This window comes from Podarcis pityusensis (assembly GCF_964106645.2).
Source record: "Podarcis pityusensis genome assembly, chromosome: 7".
Classification (NCBI taxonomy): domain Eukaryota; kingdom Metazoa; phylum Chordata; class Lepidosauria; order Squamata; family Lacertidae; genus Podarcis; species Podarcis pityusensis.
In genome coordinates this window covers 45866166-45888912 of record NC_138031.1, presented here as the reverse complement: position 1 = coordinate 45888912, position 22747 = coordinate 45866166, and the positions used below count along the sequence as shown (strand labels likewise).

Genomic DNA, 22747 nt, shown 5'->3' with positions numbered 1-22747 from the left:
TTATTACGCATGCTGATATTAATCATCCCTTCTAACAATAGAATTATTATCGCCTTCTATTGTGCTACATCTTCCTGTTATTCTCCTTGATAAGCATCTTGTAAAATAAGCACACCAAGCTTTTTTTACTACCTTCTAGTTGGGAAGCACTACAATCACAATCACTTTGTTTTAGAGCACAATGTTTGGTTTCAACACATTTTAAGGAGTTATCTCCCTCACCAGCTAATGTATTATAGGTTCCTAGTGACCTCATTTAAATTCTCAAAAACACTTCCTCTTTCTCAGCAAAACTGAACTACTGAATCAGAGTTTGCACAGACTAGATTGGCCAGAGGCTTCCGTGTGGTACAATTTCATACAAACAGTTTCATTGTACCAAGCTACAATGGTGCAATTGTCAGGCACAGACAAGGGTTCTATGAGACCATTTGTAAACAAACAAAAATTAATTTGAGAGTTAAATACATTGTGGGGTTTTTTGATTTCCCCCTTCCCTGTCTCTTTAAAACTGAGCAATCAGGGAGGGTGAATCCCATGACTATGAACAGCTCATAGGGCAGTTGTTTACACTGACAGATTTTCTGCTGCCTCTGTAGTTTCAGAGATAAAAACGATGCAGCTGAAGATACACAGTGCAGCAGCCACACTGAGCAGCACCCAGGATTTATTTTAAGTCAACATCAGGTGCAAAAGAAATCTCAAGGTAAGTCTGACATATTACAAGCACTCTCCTCATCTTGCTATGCCACCAAGTCTGACAATATATACAGTACTCAGTGTAGGTGTAAAATGTATAAATATACAGGTATGCTATACTTGTCCTAGATAGTTCCTTAAAGCACAGAGAATGCTAGTGGCTGTTCAGTTAACTGCACACTAAGCAAAAACAAAGCATTACTGCAGTATGGGGATGTTCTAAATGCTGTCTATGTGCAAGCTGTTCATTGTCACACAACATGGCTTCACTCTCTACAGCAGATTGAACCGGGGTGGGGTGAGGGCTGCAGAATAAAAGAAAAAGTTAAAGTCCCACTGGATTCTACCTTTAGTAAACAGTGGGATTATTTAACAGTTTATGAACAACTCCAACACTTAATTTTCAATGCTGTTTAAAAAGGGAGCTATTTACCTGTAACACCAAACTCCAAAAACTGCTGCAAAAAACACAAGCAAAAATCCTGTGTAGGAGATCCACATGATGACATACATGGCATCCAAACCAAGCAAAAGCCAAGGTACAGGAGGTGGAGGGGGTTGTGGTTTGGGACCACAGACAATAGAGCAATCCTGACAACTGCAAGGCCCAGTGACATCATCCATGGACTCATTACAGCCTTTGGTGGCATTGTTCATAGGAGTCATCCCATGGATAGAAACATCTAACAAGAGAAAAGTTATCACACTCAAAAAATACCCAAATACTAAAATTGTAGATATAATCTATGACAAATTAAAACCAACGTAAACCGATAATAGTTTCCGTTTGGCAACTTCAACTTTTAAGGTTGCCAAACTATTAGAAAAAATTTTTGTTCACTAGTGTAAGCAAGTTTACCATTTGATCCAAGGCCCATAGAAGTAAAATCTTCCAGGATTTAAAACCATTCAAAATTGCCACAAGTTACAGATGTATTTATTGCATTTAACCCACCCCACCTTCTGCCCAAAGGAGCCCAGGGCAGCAAACAACAAGCGATAAAACATCTTTCAAAGAACTGCAATGCAGATGCACTCTGGAAAAGATATCAACTTAAAAGGCTGATTGGAAGAAGGTGGTCTTCGGCAGATGCAGAAAAAGACAACAGTGACATTTCCTATCTAATATTTCTTCTACACATGCTGACAGAAAAAAACATTGTGAGGAAGATAAGCCAAAGTGACCTCACAGCATCTCCTCCCTTTTAGAAGTATGTATCAGCACTCTTTTAAACTGCAGTGCATGATTACAGCCTTACATTTTTATGTATATATGAAATTATATGCACATACACCTAAAGCCATAGCCTTATTAGCCCAGTAGTTAATCCTGCGTTGCCTAGGGGGATGGTCCAAATTCAGTATGTATTTGTGGCTCAAGTTCAAGACACTTGCTACTAATAGTCAATAAGGAAAAGTTTATTTAAAACATTTGTTTCCTACCCGAAAATATTGGAATCATGTTGAAAGGAGTCTGACCATTATCCTTGTTGAGCATGTACTGAATCCAGTTGGTTGCATTGCATTCCCTAACATCTTTTCCACACAATAGTCCCAGCGCTTTAACATTGCTTGATGGTGCCTCCACATCTTTACATGCATTATACATAGCTAGAAGTATCATTACAATAAAGAAAAAGACAATGCTGATAATACAGTAATGATACAAATAAGAATTTACTAAGCTGGCTCAGCATCTGAAATAAAGCAATTCTGAATTTATAACAGAAGAAACGCTTGAAGACAAAAGGTTTTGACACAGTCCAAGATTAATCTAGGCTTCACAAATCTTCTCATTAGCTCACCAGTGGATTCTCTGAATAGTTTTCCACTAATTGCAAAGCATGCAGGAGGGATCTCTTGTCCTTTGCACTAGCCTTTACAGAAGACAAGAGTGCCATTTCTGCCTCTGAAAAGGTGAGGGCAAGATAACTCAACCCCAGTGCTGTGAGAGGATCTGGGGCAAACAGCAGCAGCAGCAGCAGCAGCAGCAGCAGCAGCAGCAGCAGCAAAGGAATCTGTCTTCTGCTTGCTGTGGAAACTGAAATGTACACGGAGGATGTGACAATTTGGTTGCAAAGGTAGCTGGGTGTGTCCAAGCCCAGCAGTTGCCTCAAACAGGAAAGGAGGAAACTGCTCTATTGCCTAGGAGACTAAGGACACTCCTCTGATTTTATGAGCACCGGAAACCTTGTGGGAGCCCAGGAGGAGGGCATCAACATGCATTAGTGGAAGGTTGCCAACAGAAATGGACAGGGCAGATGAGAAATACTACCCTGCTACTTTATGGGGCACTGGAGAACAAAAGAATTGCCAGATTTAATATTCTTTGGGGGAAATGAACTGTAAGATTATAGTCTCCTGAATTAGCCTTGCAAATAGGATTAATGCTGGATCCCATTTTTCTAACTTCAATGGCACATATACACACAGCTCTCTTTATCATACTACTCAACTTCTGACTTGCAGATGAACCACACAGTTCATTTACACATGAGAATACACGCAAATAACTGCTTTTATAAAATCTTCTAACAAAAATAAATGATACACAACTATTTTGCCTCGCTTACCGTTAGCAAATTTTTCTCCAATGTAATACTCCAGTTCAGCGACATTGGTTTTCTTCTCTTTTGTAATTGGATCAATATATGAAGTTGTATTTGTTACATTGAGAAATTCAGACTGATGAGGACTGCAGGTTAGTTCGCAGAACAGGTTTACAAAATTATAAAAACATGATGGGCACCTGAAGAGAGAGTAATTATTAAACATTTATTCCTTTATCCAGTATGTGCACACAAAATGCAGGAATTTTCAGAATGTAGCATTTGTCTTCAAGAACAACAAACAGTTCTTACGGTCCAGATATCAAAGCTTAAATTAATAATGCACTCCTGAAATGTGTAGTTCTAAGAATGATCAGCAAGGGCTACAGCAATATTGAGTACAGAAAAGTTCACAGCATTTCATCTGGAGGAAAGAAATGAAACTACGTAAGCAGCACAGCAGTGAAATCAAATGAGACATACAGTCCAATCTGACGCATGCATGCTCAGAGGTCAGTTCTACTATAGGAATACTCCCATATAAGAATGTGTAGGCTTGCAGCCCAAGATTCAGAAACCACCATTTACAGTGCTACCTCGGGTTACATTACCTTCGGGTAACGTAATTTCGAGTTACAAATGCAGCAAACCCAGAAGTGTATACTTCCGGGTTTTGCCATGTGCGCATGCGCGGAGAAGTGCTCTATCGTGCTGCGTGTGTCCGCAGAAGCAGCGCCTCCAGATATGGACTTTTCAGGGTAAGTACGGATCCCCAGGATGTATTAAGTTAGTATCCAGAGGGTCCACTGTATTTAAATTTTAGTACTGTTGCCCCAATAAAAGCTGAAGAAAATATGAACTATAAACAAATATGAGGAAAGCATCACAGAGACTCTTCAGATAGTTCTCTTTTATTGGAAAGAGGTCTGGAGATATTATTAAGCAGAATAAAAATAATTAAAATGCTTAATATTTATATACATTTATTTGACCAACCTTTCTAGAAAGTTGTCTACTAAAATGCATCTCTCTGGTAGCATTCCACCATCAGAGAATGAGCAGAGCAACTTCTGGAGCACTTGTTGGATGAAGACAGACATTGTAATAAAGGCATTTGTAGATATATATTTTCCCATTATATTTCCTAGACAAGTAAATGTCTACCATAGTTTATTGAGAAGCGGGAGCAGGGGGGCAAATACCACAAGCAACAACCAGACAAGTGGCTCCCACATACCTGGAAAGAAACTGCAGCGGGAGCTCCAAGTTGTTTTTCAAAGTCTGAAGTTGTTGTACATCACAACAAAGGCTAACATTCTCAAAGAAAAAACCTGGGCAGAGTTCCTTAAGAGAAAATCAAATATATATATATATATATATATAAATATTTAAAATTCAAGTATTATAAAGTAGCCTGTGATTTTTTTCGTCTACTGCAAGGGTCACACACTCAACTTTAGACAATTGTCCTGGAAAATATCTCACTGTTTTCAACAGCTTACTTACTAACAGGCTTAGAATCACTGCAATAGTGAAATTAGTAATTACTATTTCATACTTCCTTAGTAATAACATTACAGAAGAAGAGACTGGTAGATTTGATATGATCGTAATCCTTATAGAGTAGACATTCAAGTTAAGAAATGCATATACCAACTACAAAGGCTAAGTTTAGGAAAAAATATGCTTAGTTCTTCTTTCCCATCCCCACTAAAGTTCTTATTTTCCAGTAAAATGATAATTCACTAGAAACTTACCTGTACCAAATCATAGCCATCTTTCGGCAGTGGCAACGGTGGACCCTTATATTCACAATTGTACCTTTTATCTCCAGAAGCAACTTCACACTCGCCATACCAGATACACGAGTCTGAAAATACCTACAGAGGAAGAATAATGAATGTTAACTGTGTTGACCATAGGTTTCACACTTGCAAGGCGCATGTTAAAAGTGTCCCAACAGAGGCTGCTTATGAGAATACCATTTTAAATATACCCACAAACTACAGGCATTTCAGTTTATCAACAGGCTGGGCTTTCCCAGATCCCAACACAATGCTTTTCAAGTGACATCACCTCAGAACAACCTTCAACATGATGGAGATTTCTCTTACAGTAACACAGGCTCAAAGCCCTGTGCAGAACTAGTGGTCCCATTTTGTGGATCTTGGTCAATTTTTGCACACACAAATTCCCTAAGAACCGTTGTAATCACTAAGAGCATTTAGTTGGCCACTGTGCAATGTAGGACTAGGTGAACCTTTGATCTGATCTTACAGTCAAATATCAGATGTCAAACATTCAACAAATATGCATAAATGGTAAGGAGTCATTATCAGTTTCAGAGAAAGGTTCTTAGGATGCAAATCACTTTTAAATCAGGTTGAAAATAAAGGCACATCTAGTCCAGCATCCTGTTCTCACAGTGGCCAACCAGATGCCTATGAGGTCAGAAAGCAGGACCTGAGCCCAAGTCTACTCTCCCCACATCCTGCAGCTACCATTCTGAGGCATATTGCCTCTGAAAGTGAAGGCAGAACATATCCATAATGGTCGGCAGTCATTGATATTCTTATTCTCCATGAATTTGTCCAATCCTCATTTAAAGCCATCCAAGTTGATGGCCTTCATTACTTCCTGTTGGCAGCCTTCACGTCTAACGAAATAAATTATATGAAATAAATACAGTTATTTGATAGCAAACACTAGAAAAAGAGAGGGCTAAGAAACCATTTTCTAACATTTATATGGTTTACATAGGATACTCTGGGACAAGAGCACAGAGCTACATGGGAGGGAGGCTTTCAGAATTGTGTTTGGTTACACAAAAGCATTCGGGCCAAAAATACTCCTTGGTTTCTGCAGTCCCAGAGACCATATACAGACCTCCACACTTCTCTTTCCAGCCACCCCCCTCACTGGCTCTGCTTCACACCCAGTGTTTTCCTCCTAGCTGGAATGTGCCCTTGGACTGATAACACCTCTTGCTTTAAAGTGTGTGTGTGTAAATGTATATAAAGTAGCATACTGTACATAGTTTTACATTTGGTGCTCTGTCCACTTTTGTTCTGGCTCAGAAAGAAATGTGGCCTTTGGGCTGAAAAAAGGCTCCTCATTAGTAGACTCAAACCAAGTAAACCTTTACGAAGCAAGCTCAGTCAGCAACTTCTCTGAACTGGTAATTAATGATGAAAGTGTGATCATTCCAGTTTTCCCTCATCAACTTGCAAATGGATTCCCTTTTTTAAAATATCAGTCTTATGAGAATGATGTGTACATACAGGCTGTATTAAATTCTGTGATGAAAGGTATACGGAAAAATCACTAAACTTGCATGAGACAGGCAGGGAGAGAAAGATGTGCAAGGCAAAGACTTCTGATGTCTCACATGCATCATGTGACAGTCTAGTGACAACACTTTATCCACAGGGCTGAAAGGAAATGTGCTGTCATCGGCATCTTTCTCCTATCTCATCAAGAGACTGGTGTTCTCTTCTATGCGACTCGAAACAACAGCTAGAATGACTAGCAACACTGTATAAAGTTTAGAGGGCTTATAAAGTACCAAGTCCCTGGCTGAAATATTATCAGGCATTGGGAACCTTATTCAAGCCACTTTTCCTTCAGCTTCAGCTCCTTTCCACCCCCGATTTTTGCCGAATATTGGAAGTACTTGTTCTTGAAATGTTATGTTAGTACTAAATATTGTTAGCAGACTTTGCTATTAGTTATCTTCACTGCTTTCTTTCTGGGGAGACACAGGGGTGTGCAGACCCCTAAACATTTTGTGAATCTAAGTTTGGCCTCATTGAGGGGCAGTATTTCGATATGAGTAGGAAAATGAGAGTACCCCTAAACTTTGTGTTTTTTTAAGAAAAAAGCACTGGTTATCTTACTGATGCAATACATATAACGGGGTGCTTATAATAGTTATTTTCAATCAATTTTCTATTTTCTGTTTGAATTTGCATTTGCAGGGTTTCATGCATTGTATCTTGAAGAGTAATACTTTTAGTAATCTTAATACAGTAAAAGCTTAACTGAGTTTTTTGTCATTAATACTTTGAAACTTATAAATTTCTGGAAGCTTTTTTCATCTATAGAGGGACCTACACATACGAGGTTAAAGATTAGATTCCACACTTGTTTTTGGAAAGACTTCCAACAGTTTTGTTGTATGTAATGTACTTGGCTTACAAGGACAGATTGCCAGATTTCTGTTTAGCCTTGACTTTGTTCCCTTACAAAAATGAACTTTTGGAACTACATTTTGTAGAATTATGTCTGTTCTCTATTGCTTACGATTATGCATCAATAGGGATATGCACAGCATATTTTATGTATTTATTATAATTATTTATAAACCTTAGTTATAAAATGGAACAAGACACTGTACAATATAAAAATGGAATACTACAGTCGTAACAGTAAAAACATCAATGGAAACTGCATCCAGGGCAGCTTTTTCAGTAGTGGCTGCACTGCCACTTCTGTTAAGAGAGAAGCACCACTCCCTTACACATGCCCTGAATCTACTTTGGCATATGGTTCGTTGTTGCAGAACTAGCCTTAAGTGAGTGTTGCTGCCCAAGTCTGAGGCATGGATCAGCTGGTTGCTAGGAAAAGTTTTGACTTAGCAGCATGGAAAGCTCAGGTTCTGCTCCTCATGTCAGAGCTGCAGCTCTTCAAACCAACTGGCCAGGTGTGGAAAGAGGAAGACAATTCTTTTTTGGCTGTTGATGTCAACGCACTCAAGCCCATATATTCAAACCATCTTGTAATCTTCAATACTACAATTCTTAAAAGGAGAATATGGCTTTTCTGTGTTCCCTAAATTCAGAATATTATCTTCTGATTAGCACCTCTCCCATTCAGGCCAGATAAGTGGGTCAGGATAAGATGGTGAACAGACTTGCAGGTGTTGGTTATATAATTAGACAAATGCCATTACAAAGGTCATGTCACTTAGGAAGCATTCAAATTAGCCTTTTCTCATTGGTGATTTAAATTGATTTGAATCCTACCCATTTATTACTACAGTGGTACCTCGGAACAGTAATTGCGCACCAGCAGCAGCGGGAAGCCCCATTAGCTAAAGTGGTACCTCAGGTTAAGAACAGTTTCAGGTTAAGAACGGACCTCTGGAACTAATTAAGTTCTTAACCCGAGGTACCACTGTATACTGAAGGCATCTGATGCTTATAGACATATAACAATTCATTATAATTAAATTATATCTTTAAAAACCCTCAAAGCACATAAAATTGTATCTGTCATCTCTTCCCTTCTCAAATTGAACATGTATAAGAAACAATTACACAAAAGTCTCTCATGTATACCAGAAAAACACCAGCTTCTTTTTATAAATAATTTGCCTTTTTGACAAGAACTGAGGCACTATTGTTTAGGACTACAATGTTTCTCTTTGCAAGTATTCTTGGAAACGTTTCAGCTACTGCAGACTTGAATTAATGATAAAATCAAAAACATTATTCTCTCATATTTGTTGCTGTGATTTAACTATCACCCTATGAAACACTGAGATTTATCTAAACCCATTTGAACCATATGCAAAAATGCCTACACTCAATTTTGGAGCATTACATCTATGGATGTAATGCATATGGATCTATGGATGTAATCTATGGATCTATGCTTTCATTATTAGTAATACCAAGATGCATGAATGAAAACTATGTGAGATTTTTTCCTTAAGTTCCATTCACATACATCTACTTTTAAGTGGTTTATATTAAGAGAAACTGCCACAAATTACTGTGCACATCTGTTAGATTGGGGACACATAAAATTCATAGGGAGGCTACCAATGTGAAACCTTTTTAGTTCTCAGTTGCAGCTTTCCTTCTTGACCTGAAGCACCACTTTAGCTAATGGGGCCTCCCGCTACTGCTGCGCCACCAGAGCACGATTTCTGTTTTCATCCTAAAGCAAAGTACTTAACCTGAAGCACTATTTCTGGGTTAGCGGAGTCTGTAACCTGAAGCGTATGTAACCTGAAGCGTATGTAACCTGAGGTACCACTGTATTTTTATATATTTTGTGTGTGTGTGTGTGTGTGTGTGTGCGCGCACGCGCGCGCGCTCACCCACCCACCCCGATATATACTATCCCACACAAAATACAACATATATTAGCTTTATTTTCCAAGTATTTTGCAACTTTGAGTGAACATGGAAAGGCTTTAACACAACATATTAAACTAAAAAGGTTTGTTTATTTGATTAAGGTTTGAGGAGGCTAGGGCTACAATTTTTTTTCTATTGAAACAGAAAAATAAACTAATAAATATCATTAATAAGTTATCTCAGACCATTCAGAAGGGCAACAATTCAAATGTAACATCTGATGACTATTAAGTGGTTAAATTATTGAGTGAAATAAGGTAAGACGGATTGCCAACTTTTCCTCCTAACCAGGCTCCTCTTTAATGAGATTGCCACTGTGAATGTTAGAGATATTCCACAACCCCATGCTTCTATTTTTATAAATTTCCTGAAATTTCTTCCTCACCACCATCTCCTTTCACACTTAACTTCTAACCTCTTGGCTTACCTGAATTATAAATTCTTGAAAATGAAGTATTGGTCTGGAAGTACTCCCCCCCCCCCCCGCCACATCTCCTCGCATCTCACATCCACTCCCAGCTCCTTCTCTGTCCCATTGCACAGCCATGCTGTCATTTTCCAACTGACCCTCTCTGCCCACACTCATTCTCATTCCACCCAACATTCCACTTAAAACACAATAGGTTTGTATTGAGCATATGAAGTCAAACGCCTTAGGAAATACCATTGACTAACATAGTTTTGAAAAGGTCTTTTTGTGACCAAACTACAAACATATTGCACAACTCACAGCACATACTAGACATTCCTCTTAACCTAACACAACAAACCATTTCCCAAAATACAAAATATAAATGAAGATTCCCCCCTAAAAAAACCCCACCATAACAAAATCTATAGAATAAAAGTACCATCAGCACACCAATGTCTCATACCATTTTAAAAAAAAAATCATTCAAAATCATTTCTCATCCTTTCTACCCAAAATTCAGCGTGGACCATCGTCTTTCACACTGCCAAGTTTCCAACCAGTCTATTGAAGCTTTTTCTAACTACAAACCATAGAATGTACTCTCCTATTGTGATCCTATAATATTCAAACACACCAAACAGCTACTTCAGACATCACACCATATCATGGTTTTGGCTAACCTGAATTTAGAATCCAAATCATAATTAAAGTTTCCATGAAATCGAACACCTAGTGTTGGTTCTCCCTCATTGCACAGTAGCACCCAAAGACCAAGAGATGGTTGTTGTTCTGTAATTTATCTATGCAGACATCATACCATACCCTAGTTAAGATTCCTTAAATAGGATTTCACATGATGTGTACAGTGAACTAGGCTCTCAATACCAGCTTAATGCCTAAGTTTAAATTTTGAATTTATGCAAAACCATCCAATTTTTACCAAAAGAAGATGGCTCATAAAATGGAATTTACCTACACAGAGGTTACCTAAATTAAAATGTCACACATTTTGGTGCTCACACAGCACTGCACAGTGCCACTGCAGGAACTCTCAAAGGTTAAAACACCCTTTCAGCTCACATATTTCAATACTGTAGTCCTCTAATTTTAGGATACACAGAGACACAGCAGCTTCCCACACATCTACTTGACAGCATTCCTTTCCTAAATCATAATCAGATACCAGTCCCACCTCCCAACAGTAGTGCAATATTATACCAACTTAAAGCATACATTAAACTTACTCCCACTAAACTCGACAGAAGCCCCACTCCCTCCTCACTCCGCACACCACCCAGCTAAAGAGAGAACTATGTATGCTTTCTTGAGCAACTTGAAGGAAAGGTGGGATATAAATGTAATAAATACATAAATAAGGCGGTAGAATTGACTACACCACTTCAGAATGCTGTTCAAAGCTACCATTTTGCAATGTTTTTCTATGTGAACGCTCCCGGCTAGTAGAAAAGTAGCACACCAGGAATAAAAGTTATATCTTAATACTTTGGAACATTCCAAATGATCTCCATCTGCAACTTGAAGCGGTGCACTCTTTTACTTCATTTTGCAGAAAGGGGCCCTGTTGATCACTAAGCTCCCAACCCATTTAAGCACCTAGTATGAACAAGGAAAAGCTGTGCTCAATACAGGTACCACTATTTCTAAACACTGTATACTCCACACATTTATAATGGTGGCCACTATGGAGAAATTATCTTAACACCCTAGAATGAAGCATACCCTGTGGATATGAGCTTAGTCTCTAATGTATAATATTTTCCAAGCAGTCTGTTTTGATGCCATGTGAGTGACTACATACAAGGCTTAACAACTGTAGTGTATTTTTCCTGGAAGTCAAACACTTTATGCTTGGTAATTGTTTTTAAATAATTCAATAAAGTTTGGATAGGGGGAGGATAATGGTGGCCAAATATGCATATCTTAATTCTTTCTTATAAGATAAAGGACACATGGCAAAGAACAGTGTATGTACTGTCTCAATGACATAATGTGCCCCAGTAGCAGTAGGTAAATCTCACATCTCTCATACACAACTCCAAAGGAACACTAAGGCATGTGAACAGTTTGTTGAAACTGCTTATATTCGTTATGATCTCTATGGGTAGCCGCAAGCCAGTTCCACTTCTTCTTTCCATGCAGGCCACTAGCAAAGCCTACAGGAGCAACGATCAATAGGAAACCAGCTGCTATTCTGTAGAGTTGCCACTTTTCTACTTCTGGTTTCCTGTGCCTCTTAGATATGACAGATAGGAATACAGTGGTACCTCGGGTTAAGTACTTAATTCATTCCAGAGGTCCGTTCTTAACCTGAAACTGTTCTTAACCTGAAGCACCACTTTAGCTAATGGGGCCTCCTGCTGCTGCCGTGCCACCGGAACACAATTTCTGTTCTCATCCTGAAGCAAAGTTCTTAACCCAAGGTACTATTTCTGGGTTAGCAGAGTCTGTAACCTGAAGCGTCTGTAACCCAAGGTACCACTGTACAACAATGGTAGAAATAACCAGCATGCAGATACAGTAATATGGAAGTTGCATCTATTACTCCAATATCTGTCATTCAGCATTCAATGACACATATGCTCAACCATGTCTACGTTCTTGATGGTTAGTGTCTTACCCAAGAAGCAAAAGAAAATATCTTAGGCACAACAAAGGTTTATCATGTCACTTGGAATAAGCATCAGAAAGTAAAGAAAATACAGGAAGTTATTTGTGCTATATTCATCAGGTATCCAAGAGAAGAGCAACGAAGAGCTGTGACTGCTCTTAGCACAACTCTTGCGAAACAAGTCCACTGAGTACTTCTGCATTCATTGTGTCAATGCAGATCATATCCAAACAATGTATCACTGCCAGGTGTGTTAAATGTGAGCTTCTCAGACTTTCAATTTTAAATAATAAGACCTAGATTCCTTGGGGAGTGGAACTGAAAATGAGATTCTTAGGACTCAACAACCACTGAGGAGTCCAGTCAGCCAAAACAATGGGTTATGGATGTCTAACTTCACTTTACTGCTTTGCATCTATTTGGCAGCACACAACTTGCTTTTAAATTTGTAGCATCAACAAAAGTTTTGAATGCAAGATAGAAGGATTTAATACATCTATGAATAACAGCAGGTTTACAAGTAAGTATTGGAACTGTAAGAAGCCATTTGTTGCAATATTATGAATGTCACCTAGTTGCTTGAATAATAATGTCTGGCAAATTACCTGACCCAGGTGATTTCTCAGTCTTGCTTGCACAATAACGCTACTACAGTATTCAGACAATTAGTCATTTATGCTGCTTTCACCCAGCCATTTTTTCAACTACAAAATGATTTACCACTCTTTTCATGACAAAACAGACTTCTCATCACTGAATTTTTTTTTTAACAGCTGGATTTTGTTATTTTACCGTGGTGGACCCTGGGGTCTCAAATTTGACACCCTGTGCTATGCCCAAATTTGGTGCCCTTCTGCCTCTCCCGCTCCATTCTAGTTGCCACGCCCCTGGTGGCTCCCCTGAGGCTTTGCACTCAATGTGCTCCCCTAAAACTACCTGTGGGTTTGTCAACATTCTTACAGCAGAATAGGCTCACTCCAGTCTCCCTCCTTTGCTCCCCTATATGCTTGGAACTGCCTCCCAGAATGCCTATGTGATGCCACCACTTACCTTGCATCAAAGTTTAGATTGCAAGCTCTAAAAGCCTGCCCTCTTTTACACTGTGAAGTGCCACACATACCACTGGTGCAAGATAAATAAGACCTGAAACAAGGGCCTGCAATCTATAATACACCAATTTGCTCTCTACAACAGGCTCAAGCACTTCCCAAGGAAGGATGGAAATTGCCTTACACTGGGGGGAGTGGGGGAGGTAATCTGTACTCCTCAAGATGTCCTTGCCCACCCCCACCCCCCACAGCTCCAGCCGGCATAGATCAGGAGAGTTTATGGGCTGGCAATGTTTGAAGGCTGCAAGTTCCCCGCCTTTGACCCGGCTCTGAAGATGTACGCTTCCTTTTACAATTAAAGCGCTTGACATAGAGACAGCAACGACTGACTGCCCGTCCTAATTTTAAAGTTCTCGTGACCTACCGCATCCCTTTGCTCCTCCATGCCAGCGAAGCAGAACTCTTAACCAGAACTATCTGAAGCTGAACAGATACCTGGGCCAGCTGCTGTTAAAGCAGAAGTCTTACCCAGACGGATCTGGAAGAAAGTCCCACAAAACTCAACAGGAGTTACTTTCGAGTAAAACAGCATTTTGCCCAGAATTGCACCCCAAAGAGTCTCTCCCTACCCACCTCCACCCCGGGGTATATTTTCTTACTAATGCTGCTAAGGTCGGAACCCACCAAACCCCCAAGAATTCACCTCGAACACCCCCCCCCAAAAAACCCTTTTCTCATTACACAGTCAGGGACCTTTAGACAAGTCTGTGAGTGGTCTTCCTCTACCCCAAAATGTACCCACCACCACCCCACACACACACCCCAGCCCCACGCCAGCTTTATACTCCTCCTCCCTGGAGGCACCCTCTCCACTCACCCGGCCGGGCAGAAGCGCCAGCAAGAAGAAGGCGACGGCGACCCTGAGGCCGCACAGCCCGCAGCAGCCGCCTTGGCCGCCTGGCCCAGCGCGGCTCCCCATTCCCCGAGGAGCCTCCCGCTCGATTAGCTGTGGGGCTCCGGCAACCTGCGAAGTCGCTGGGCGGCCAACGTAGTCAAGCGGGAACTGCGACTGAGGCGCTTCAGAGACGGAAGGCTCGGCGGTCCCGCCCCTTCCTCCGTCCCTTCTCCTCCTCCTCCTCCGCGAGGGGCGGCGCTGAGATCTGAGGTGATGTTGGAAAGCCGCTTCGCCCGCCGCCAACCGAAGCGGTCGGCGTCGCCTCAGCTCCGCCTTAGGCCCAGCCCAAGTTGGCCGCCTTTTCCTGTGAGGCGGAGCTGCGGCCCCGTCACGCCACCTGCGCGCCCGCCCGCCCAAGAAACGCGTCCGGCTGCCCCAGGAGTAACCGGTTTCTCTGGTGCCGCTTGCACAAGTTTGTTGCAGTCCCTGAACGGGTTAGGCCGCAATCCAAGCTATGTACGCTTTACTTGGGAGTAAGGTTTTAACTCGGTAGGGCCTGCTTCTGCGCTGACGCGCCCAGCGGGAATTCCTGTTTCGCCTTTTGGAGTTTTAACTCCCAAACGTTTACTCCGAAGAAAATCCTGCTGTAATCTGTAGGCTTTCCCTCCTGGCAAACGTCCTTGGGGATTGCGCCATGAAAGCTCATAAATGTGTTGGGCGTCTGTCCAGGCATATGTTTGTAGCTCCAGTTTTTCTTCGATTGCTCCAAGGTTGATTTTATGGCCCTCTCCGTTTCAGGTCCCTATTCCCAGCCTGCAGCCTCCAAACAGAAGGTGAGAGGTGCAAGATTTTGCCGTCACTGGACAGGCAAGGAAGCATTTCAAAAGCCATTTTGCACATGTTCAGTGAGACTCTTTGAAAGTCCTTTCTTTGGAAGAACTCTGCACGTGCTCAGAGGCACTAAGCCTAAACATTGCTAACATTTTTCTTAACAAAAGGTGCTATGCTTTAATAGATCTCACATGTCTTATTAATGCTTAATTGTTTTTAATGTCTCTTTTTTTAGCTGTAAGCCACTTTGAGACCGTCAGGGAAAAAGGTGGGATATAAATAAACATAATATTAATTGGTATCTGAAGAAGAGTGCATGCACACAAAAGCTTATACCAGAACAAACTTAGTTGGTCTCTACTGGACAATATTTTTTTTTTTTGACTGCGTCAGACCAACACAGCTACCTACCTGAATCTATAATATGAATTATAACTCCTCTAATAAATGTTGCCAAATGTCCTTTTAAAAAGTAGTAGGGGGGCTGGACTGGGATCTAAGTTTCACATACAATGTCAGCCCAATTCAGACCTAGAACATTGAAAACAACCGAACTTTTGTTTTATTCTGGGACTTCTGTTCATGGTTGCTAATCGTGTGGTGTGCTTGAGGGACCAACATTGCAATGAGTCAGACTATCTCATTTTTATAACAAGTCTCTGAACAATGGGTGTGTTTGTCATAAAGCTGTGCTTTATTTAAAATGTGTCATTTCTTGAGGAGCCTAGATTTATTTCTTCCCAACGTGTTTACGTGTCTGCCCCATACTGTGTATCTTTGTGGGTGAGGCTCCCACTGAACATAAAGGTAACTGGATCAAAGGCTGTGGATCTCCTCATTCACATTTTTCAGCATCTCTTGATAAGGAAGCGATAAGACAGTGGCTGCCAATGCACGTCTTTAAATCTGACATGCAACTCGCCAAGCATCCTCCCAGGTAAATGTGCATAGGACTGTGGCTCTAAGTGCACATTGCTCTTCATAAAGTACTTCGGTTACGGTAATTACCGTAATCCCATTGTGCTATATCAGGTTTTATCAGCTATTGTGATAGTATGGATTTTACTGGAGTTGCAGCATGGATAAATTCAGCCCAATATGTTGTTGCTGTGGGTGTAAAATGTCTGTGTGTACTGCTGACATGAAATGGCCTGACAAGTGTTGTAATTGTTAGAACTGGGTGACCAAAGCTTCTAATCTATAAACTTGTTTGTAATCTGACTCAGGAGTGGAGGAATGAGTAATCAGGAAAGAATATCTCTGTCAATCAGCGGTTCCTATGGGAACCAGAATGTTTTGCAACCTCTCTTAGAGCCAGCTGGTGGTGAAAATATGAATTGCTGAAAAGGTAGATGAGGGTCAATTGTGATTTTGTTTTTGTTTTAGGGCAACAAAAAACTACATTAACAAGGAAACAAAATCATGCATTTTAAGATATTCTACACAGAATAGAATGCAGCCCGCAGTGATCCAAATGAAGCTACTGTCAATTATGCTGCACAGGAGACTTCATTGGGAAGCAGACCACGAGTCAGTCAGCTATGACTAATTTTCATGTTTAGATGACTTGCAGGATGGCTGGATGATAAACCACAGCCAGTTACACCCTTTTTCTTTTCTTTTTTAGAAAAGCTCATTCAGCAGCTTCCTTTGGCCCAGTTTCTTTCATGATTTGTAAATCACTCTTTTGTGATTCATAAGCAAGTTTTCATTTTTTAAATTACCAAATGTACGTAACAGAAGCATAATATAGCATTTTAAACTACAGTTTAATAATATTATTAATGCAGTTTAAGAAATATTAACACAGTAACATTAAAATAGGAGAATACAGCTCCCAAACATACTTAAAAGACCAAAGAGTGGAATGCTTTCTCTAGGGAATTCCCACTTGGTGAATTATTTGTGAGTGGAACAGATGTGTTTTCAAGTATATGTACCAGTTTACTACATGAAACCACTAGCTGAGATGCTTACTTGCAGGTAGATCGGCTTGAAGGTAGGTATGTTGGGATACTGCAGCAAAAACAGGTGGGGCACTTCGCTCTTAGCTTGGTGTTTAAAGTGCAAAGTAGGGCACTTCTGCAAGCCACACAAGTATTCAAAAGGAAGAAAGTGACTCAGGCTACTGAGGAGGGTGTGTGTGTGGTGTTTCCCCATTAATGGTTCCCCATTTGTAGAATGAGCTGCATTTATTTCCCTCATTATCAACTTCCAGGAGGCATTAAACAACTTTCCTGTTTACCAGGCATTTGATGGCTGAAATATACTGTTCCTAGCAACTTTGAAATTGTTAGCTGTGAGTATATATGGTTGTTTTTAGATTTTTAAATTTGTATTATTTTATGATTAGTGTTTTTACCACCCTGATCTCCTTTGTGAGGAGATTTAAGTTCCATAAATAATAATAAAACATGCTGTATTGTGTTTTTAATATTCAGTTGGAAGCCACCCAGAGTGGCTGGGGAAACCCATCCAGATGGGTGGGGTATAAATAAATAATAATAATTATTATTATTATTATTAATCATCCATCCAGATATTTCAAGGAAGATTGCAGGATACTTTTCAAGATACTGACTATCTCATAATGGAAATCCAGAAGTGGATGAATACCAACCAGACTTTCCAGTTTAGAATAGAAATTTCAAAATAGAGTAGCTGTTAACAGAAGTAGGTGTTAGTAAATCAGGGAACTGTCCTATTCAAATAAAGTTTCTATTAGATTCATATTCAGTCTGCATACTAAACGCCTCTCAGCGTCTGAATATAAAAAAGCTAAGACAAGCTAAGCATTATTTTAATTTTAATGATTACATGGGAAAGTAATCTGAGGAAAGAAACTGAATTGTACATAATTTAGCAAAGACACCGCACTATGCAAAGGCATGAGAAAACTAATACTGAAATGGGAAAATATTCTGGAGCAAGTTCCTATCTCTGTACACTATCATGTATTGCTAAGAGAAACAGCTACATCATCTTTAGTGAAACTGTCATGAGCGAAGTCCAACTGCTGTTCAAACACTGCAACATTTTGACAGTACAGTGGTACCTCGGGTTAAGAACTTAATTCGTCCTCAAGGTCCGTTCTTAACCTAAAACTGTTCTTAACCTGAGGTACCACTTTAGCTAATGGGGCCTCCCACTGCCGCCGCACCACCGCCCAATTTCTGTTCTCATCCTGAAGCAAAGTTCTTAACCCGAGGTACTATTTCTGGGTTAGCGGAGTCTGTAACCTGAAGCGTCTGTAACCCGAGGTACCACTGTATCCTCTCATTTCCTTTGGCAATGTTTAAAGGCAGAGAGATGTTTCTGTGGGTGCTTCCACACTTGAGGTGAATTCAGCGTTGTACTTGGGCAAATGTTCTGTCTCCACAAGTACTTCAGCTTGCCAGAGAGAACAATGCCCCCTCTTTTCCCCCTGTGCACTGCACTGGGGGTTCTCCTGATCCCATCCACCCCAAGGCAATTTCAGGGGATGGGGAAAGCAAGTGGGAATCCTTGCCCAGGGCTTCTGCTGGCCAGTATTGTTAGGTGAATCCTGCCCTATGTATTTACTCTGAAATTGCCACTCTTGGTTAACTCACTTTTTACAGGGGAGCTGCATGATATCGTCATCAAATAATTTTGCTGCTCTTTCCTCCCTGATGCATGCTTCTTCTATCTTTTCTCAAATCTTATAAAAAATCCGACAGCATTACTTTTTGATTGGTATTTTCCTTCCTCTACTAACATGGCTGTGTCATGCCCACTAGAGTGCATAGAGCATAGCTGGATGTATGTACGCAAATACAATCCTCTTATCTCCAGAACTACGGAAGTCAGTTGCAATTCTGCACATAGCTTACAGTGAAAAGAGACGTGTCTGGGTAGAGAGAACAAGAAGTGGCCAGTCTGGAATCAATTTACACTTTAAGTCACTGGAAGGAAATGTGATTATGATATTTGACGTAGTAAGCACAGCTTAATCCAAGTTCATGTAATGTTGAACTACACAAAATTTATTGTAGAACTATAAAATTAACACCTGGGATATATCTTCCTTTAATTCAAGCATTATAGGCCAGATGTTTTAAATGAATCATTTGTATATTGCAAAAAAATAATGCTAAAGGTTGTCACAAAAGGAATGAAGCTCCAGATTTTGTAATATAATTTAAGGCTTCACAGGTATACCATAAGACTGACTACAACACCATCTTAACTAGCTCCACTTATATCAAAACATGACACTATAACCAGGGTTGTTCTTTTTAACCAAGCAACATTCTATATCAGACATAAATATGTTTTAGCTGTTTTGTATTTTATGGTGGTGTAAGCCACTTTGAGACATTTTCTATATAAAGCAATGGATAAATGCAACAAATAATATACCAGAAATAATGTCATAGAAATACTTTGGTACTCAGCATAAGTTGCCTTCTCAAACCATTATATAACAGTAGACAAATCTTCCTTCCATACCAGTGTTAAGCATTGGCATATCTGCTGGCTGGGGAAATAAAATCTGAAATTTTCAGCAATCCTGGCACCCTCACTACCCCTGCCAAACTCCCAAAGGTAAATGGGACAGCAAGAGGCTTTAATTCAGCAGCTTTTAAAGGAGAATTAACCCAGACACAAACATAAACAAAACAAAACAAAACCCCAAAACATTAACCTATGTATCACAGTATTAATGGTAACACACACAAGCAGCTTGCTTTTATCTTGTGCTAAGCATAGTGCTCCAAAACTTTTTAAAAACCACCATCAACAGCATATTATTAGAAAAGTGCATTCTCTGTGTTTGCAATTCATTACAGCCTTGCTTCACCACTTCTTTCCCTTCCTCCTATAGATCAGACTCTTTGTTTTGCAATAGCTATGATCCTTGAAGTCTACAGCATACGTCAAAATGACTCAATACTGTTGAGCAACAGCAAAGTGGGTTTTTTAAACATTATTATTTACCAAGGTAACAGTGAAATATTGCAGCTGAATTTTGAGCCTGCAGCCTTTGCAAATGGTATTTTGATTTCCCTTGGCCCTGAAAATATGTCCACTCTGACACAAGCAACTGAGTAGCATGACTTCTAACAAATTAGAGAAACACAAAAGACCCTCAATGGTTGGCACCTAGTTATAACTAGCAAGAACTGGCATATTAACATAGCAGTTCACAAGGAAAGATAATAAACAGAGTCTCTTTATATTGACAGCTGGAATAACATTTCAGTCATATTGCACCTGGAGTTATCAATGCGCCTGGAGTTATCAGTCCTGACTATGCTAGAAAAATAGGCTGTTGCAAATTATCAGACATAAGGGTTTATTTAGCACCACTTATTGATGTAAAGGCTCCTATGCCATTGGTTTGTATCTGTTCAGCAGGATATCTGTGCTGCTCTGGTTTCTGAAGGAAGTCCAATTCACAGGAGCTGATAAATACTAAAGATGATTTATTTATGCTGTGCATGTTTCTAGCACCTGTATGGTAGATTCTCGTGCCTAAAATATATTACAGGCTTGGTGACTGTCTCTAGTATTTCTTTCAACTGACCCAGATAGAGAAATGTATCAGTCCAATACAAAGCTATTGATGGTTAACAGCTTTAACAGCTAAACTTTATAATAGTGTATACTTTTATGTAGGCTAGGTACACAATACCAGTTTTAAAATGCAGCAAGATTGTTTTCCCTGCTGCGTTTCAAGTTGCTTTTGTTTGGTGTTGGACACACCAGTCAAGTTTGATGTGTTCCTAAGTCACCCGCTGTCTATCCACACAAATGGGCAGAGAGGACACAGCGAAGCAATCTCTTCAGAACTCCTATTCATTAAGCAATCATCTGCACACATACAATGGCTTTCTCAACTGCATACACCTCAGCTGAACTGCGAAGTGACTGTACCTTAAGTTTTCAGCTTGGATGGAAGCTGGTTCAAAGAAAACACATTAAACAGCAGGATTTCTCAATAAACTTCGGGATAGATATGAATTGTGGCTAATGTGTGTACACAGCTTTAAAAAACCAGCAATGGGGATGCAGAGTAAACAGTAATGTATACACAGTCCTGACTCACTTAGAGGTTTGTTTGTTTTTTGTAGAAGTGCTCTGTAAATTTTGTTAACTAACTAGAATGTCACTGTTCAGAGATAGCATGCCCCTGAATACCAATGGGGGACAACAGTTGCCATCAAGTGTGTTTCTAGGAACAGTTTGGCTGGCCAGTGTTGGAAAAAGGACACCATGTGGGCTAGATGGACCCTTGGTTTGATCCAACAAATATAATCTTAACTGTACAGTGGTGCCCCGCAAGACGAATGCCTCGCAAGACGAAAAACTCACTAGACGAAAGAGTTTTCCGTTTTTTGAGTCGTTCTGCAAGACGAATTTCCCTATGGGCTTGCTTCGCAAGACGAAACGTTTTCCGAGTTCTTGCGAGTTTGTTGCCTTTTTCTTAAAGCCGCTAAGCCGTTAATAGCCGCTAAGCCGTTAATAGCCGCTAAGCCGCTAATAGCCGTGCTTCGCAAGACGAAAAAACCGCAAGACGAAGAAACTTGTGGAACGGATTAATTTCGTCTTGTGAGGCACCACTGTATTATTTTACAGAGTAATAGGCTTTCACTACTCACTTTGTTCTTGGGATGTTCCAAAGGACTAACAGACACACATAGGATTGGCTTCAATGTACTGCTAGTTTCACTCGAACAATGGGGCTTTGCCCTCTCTCCTTCCTTGTATGCCCCCCAAGCCTGCTCTGGGGTTCCCCAAGCCTCCAGAGCAGATTTGGGGGCGAGGAGGAGAGTTTTGCATGTTCACAACAACTTAGTTGAATCCCAGCCACAGACCCTTATCCCATATTATAGTAGCATACTTCCCTCCCCCTAACAGTTAATCAGAGAAATCCTGAACGCCTGCATCAATTTTAAATAATTAGTATGTGAAATAAAATTTATTGTTTTGCCTGCTTTAAGTATCTCATCCCAGAATGAAGGCAAATCTCTTCAAAAATTGATTTAAATTGCATAGAACATGTGTTTGCTAGCCTTTCCTGCATGGTTGGGCTTCCTAGCGTATTATTGTGCTTGCTCAACGTAGCTCCAAAAACCTTCTGGGATTCAGTAGTAGACAAACCAGTTGAGTAAGGGCTTAACCATGCATTATGCTTTTCTTAGATTTAGGAAAACTTAATACGCATTGTAAACCATACTTGGATAAATAATTTGAAGGGCAATATATAAACAGATGCAAAGCTCCATGAGATATGCATTAGATAGATAGATGACAGACAGACAGACAGACAGACAGACAGAATCTCTATATAGGAAGATAGGTCTTGAATAAATAAATGGAAAGCATCATTAGGTAGGCAATATGAAATCTGTCTAGAGATTACCACTAGGTACTTATGTGTGTAGTAAGAATATAATTTATGAAGTGGGCCTTGGTATTAAAGAATGCTAACAGCTATATCATCCCAACATGATGGGGGCTGGCAGCCTGCAGCCCTAGAGCTGCATGTGACTCTAAGCCTAATCACAGCAGC

General features: G+C 40.2%; 1 protein-coding gene across 1 annotated transcript in view; it reads right to left on the bottom strand.

The window, feature by feature from the left end:
- The window catches only part of NPC1 (NPC intracellular cholesterol transporter 1), a 34792-nt gene extending 20211 nt beyond the window's left edge, over window positions 1-14581 (bottom strand). The window contains exons 1-6 of the mRNA XM_081013072.1: window positions 14362-14581; window positions 5006-5128; window positions 4486-4592; window positions 3273-3448; window positions 2143-2310; window positions 1133-1382 (exon numbers count right to left, since the gene is read on the bottom strand). Of these exons, the coding sequence (XP_080869198.1) occupies window positions 1133-1382; window positions 2143-2310; window positions 3273-3448; window positions 4486-4592; window positions 5006-5128; window positions 14362-14463 (926 nt within the window). The 5' untranslated portion in view covers window positions 14464-14581. The remainder of the gene's footprint in view (window positions 1-1132; window positions 1383-2142; window positions 2311-3272; window positions 3449-4485; window positions 4593-5005; window positions 5129-14361) is intronic.
- Window positions 14582-22747: the final 8166 nt, after the last annotated feature.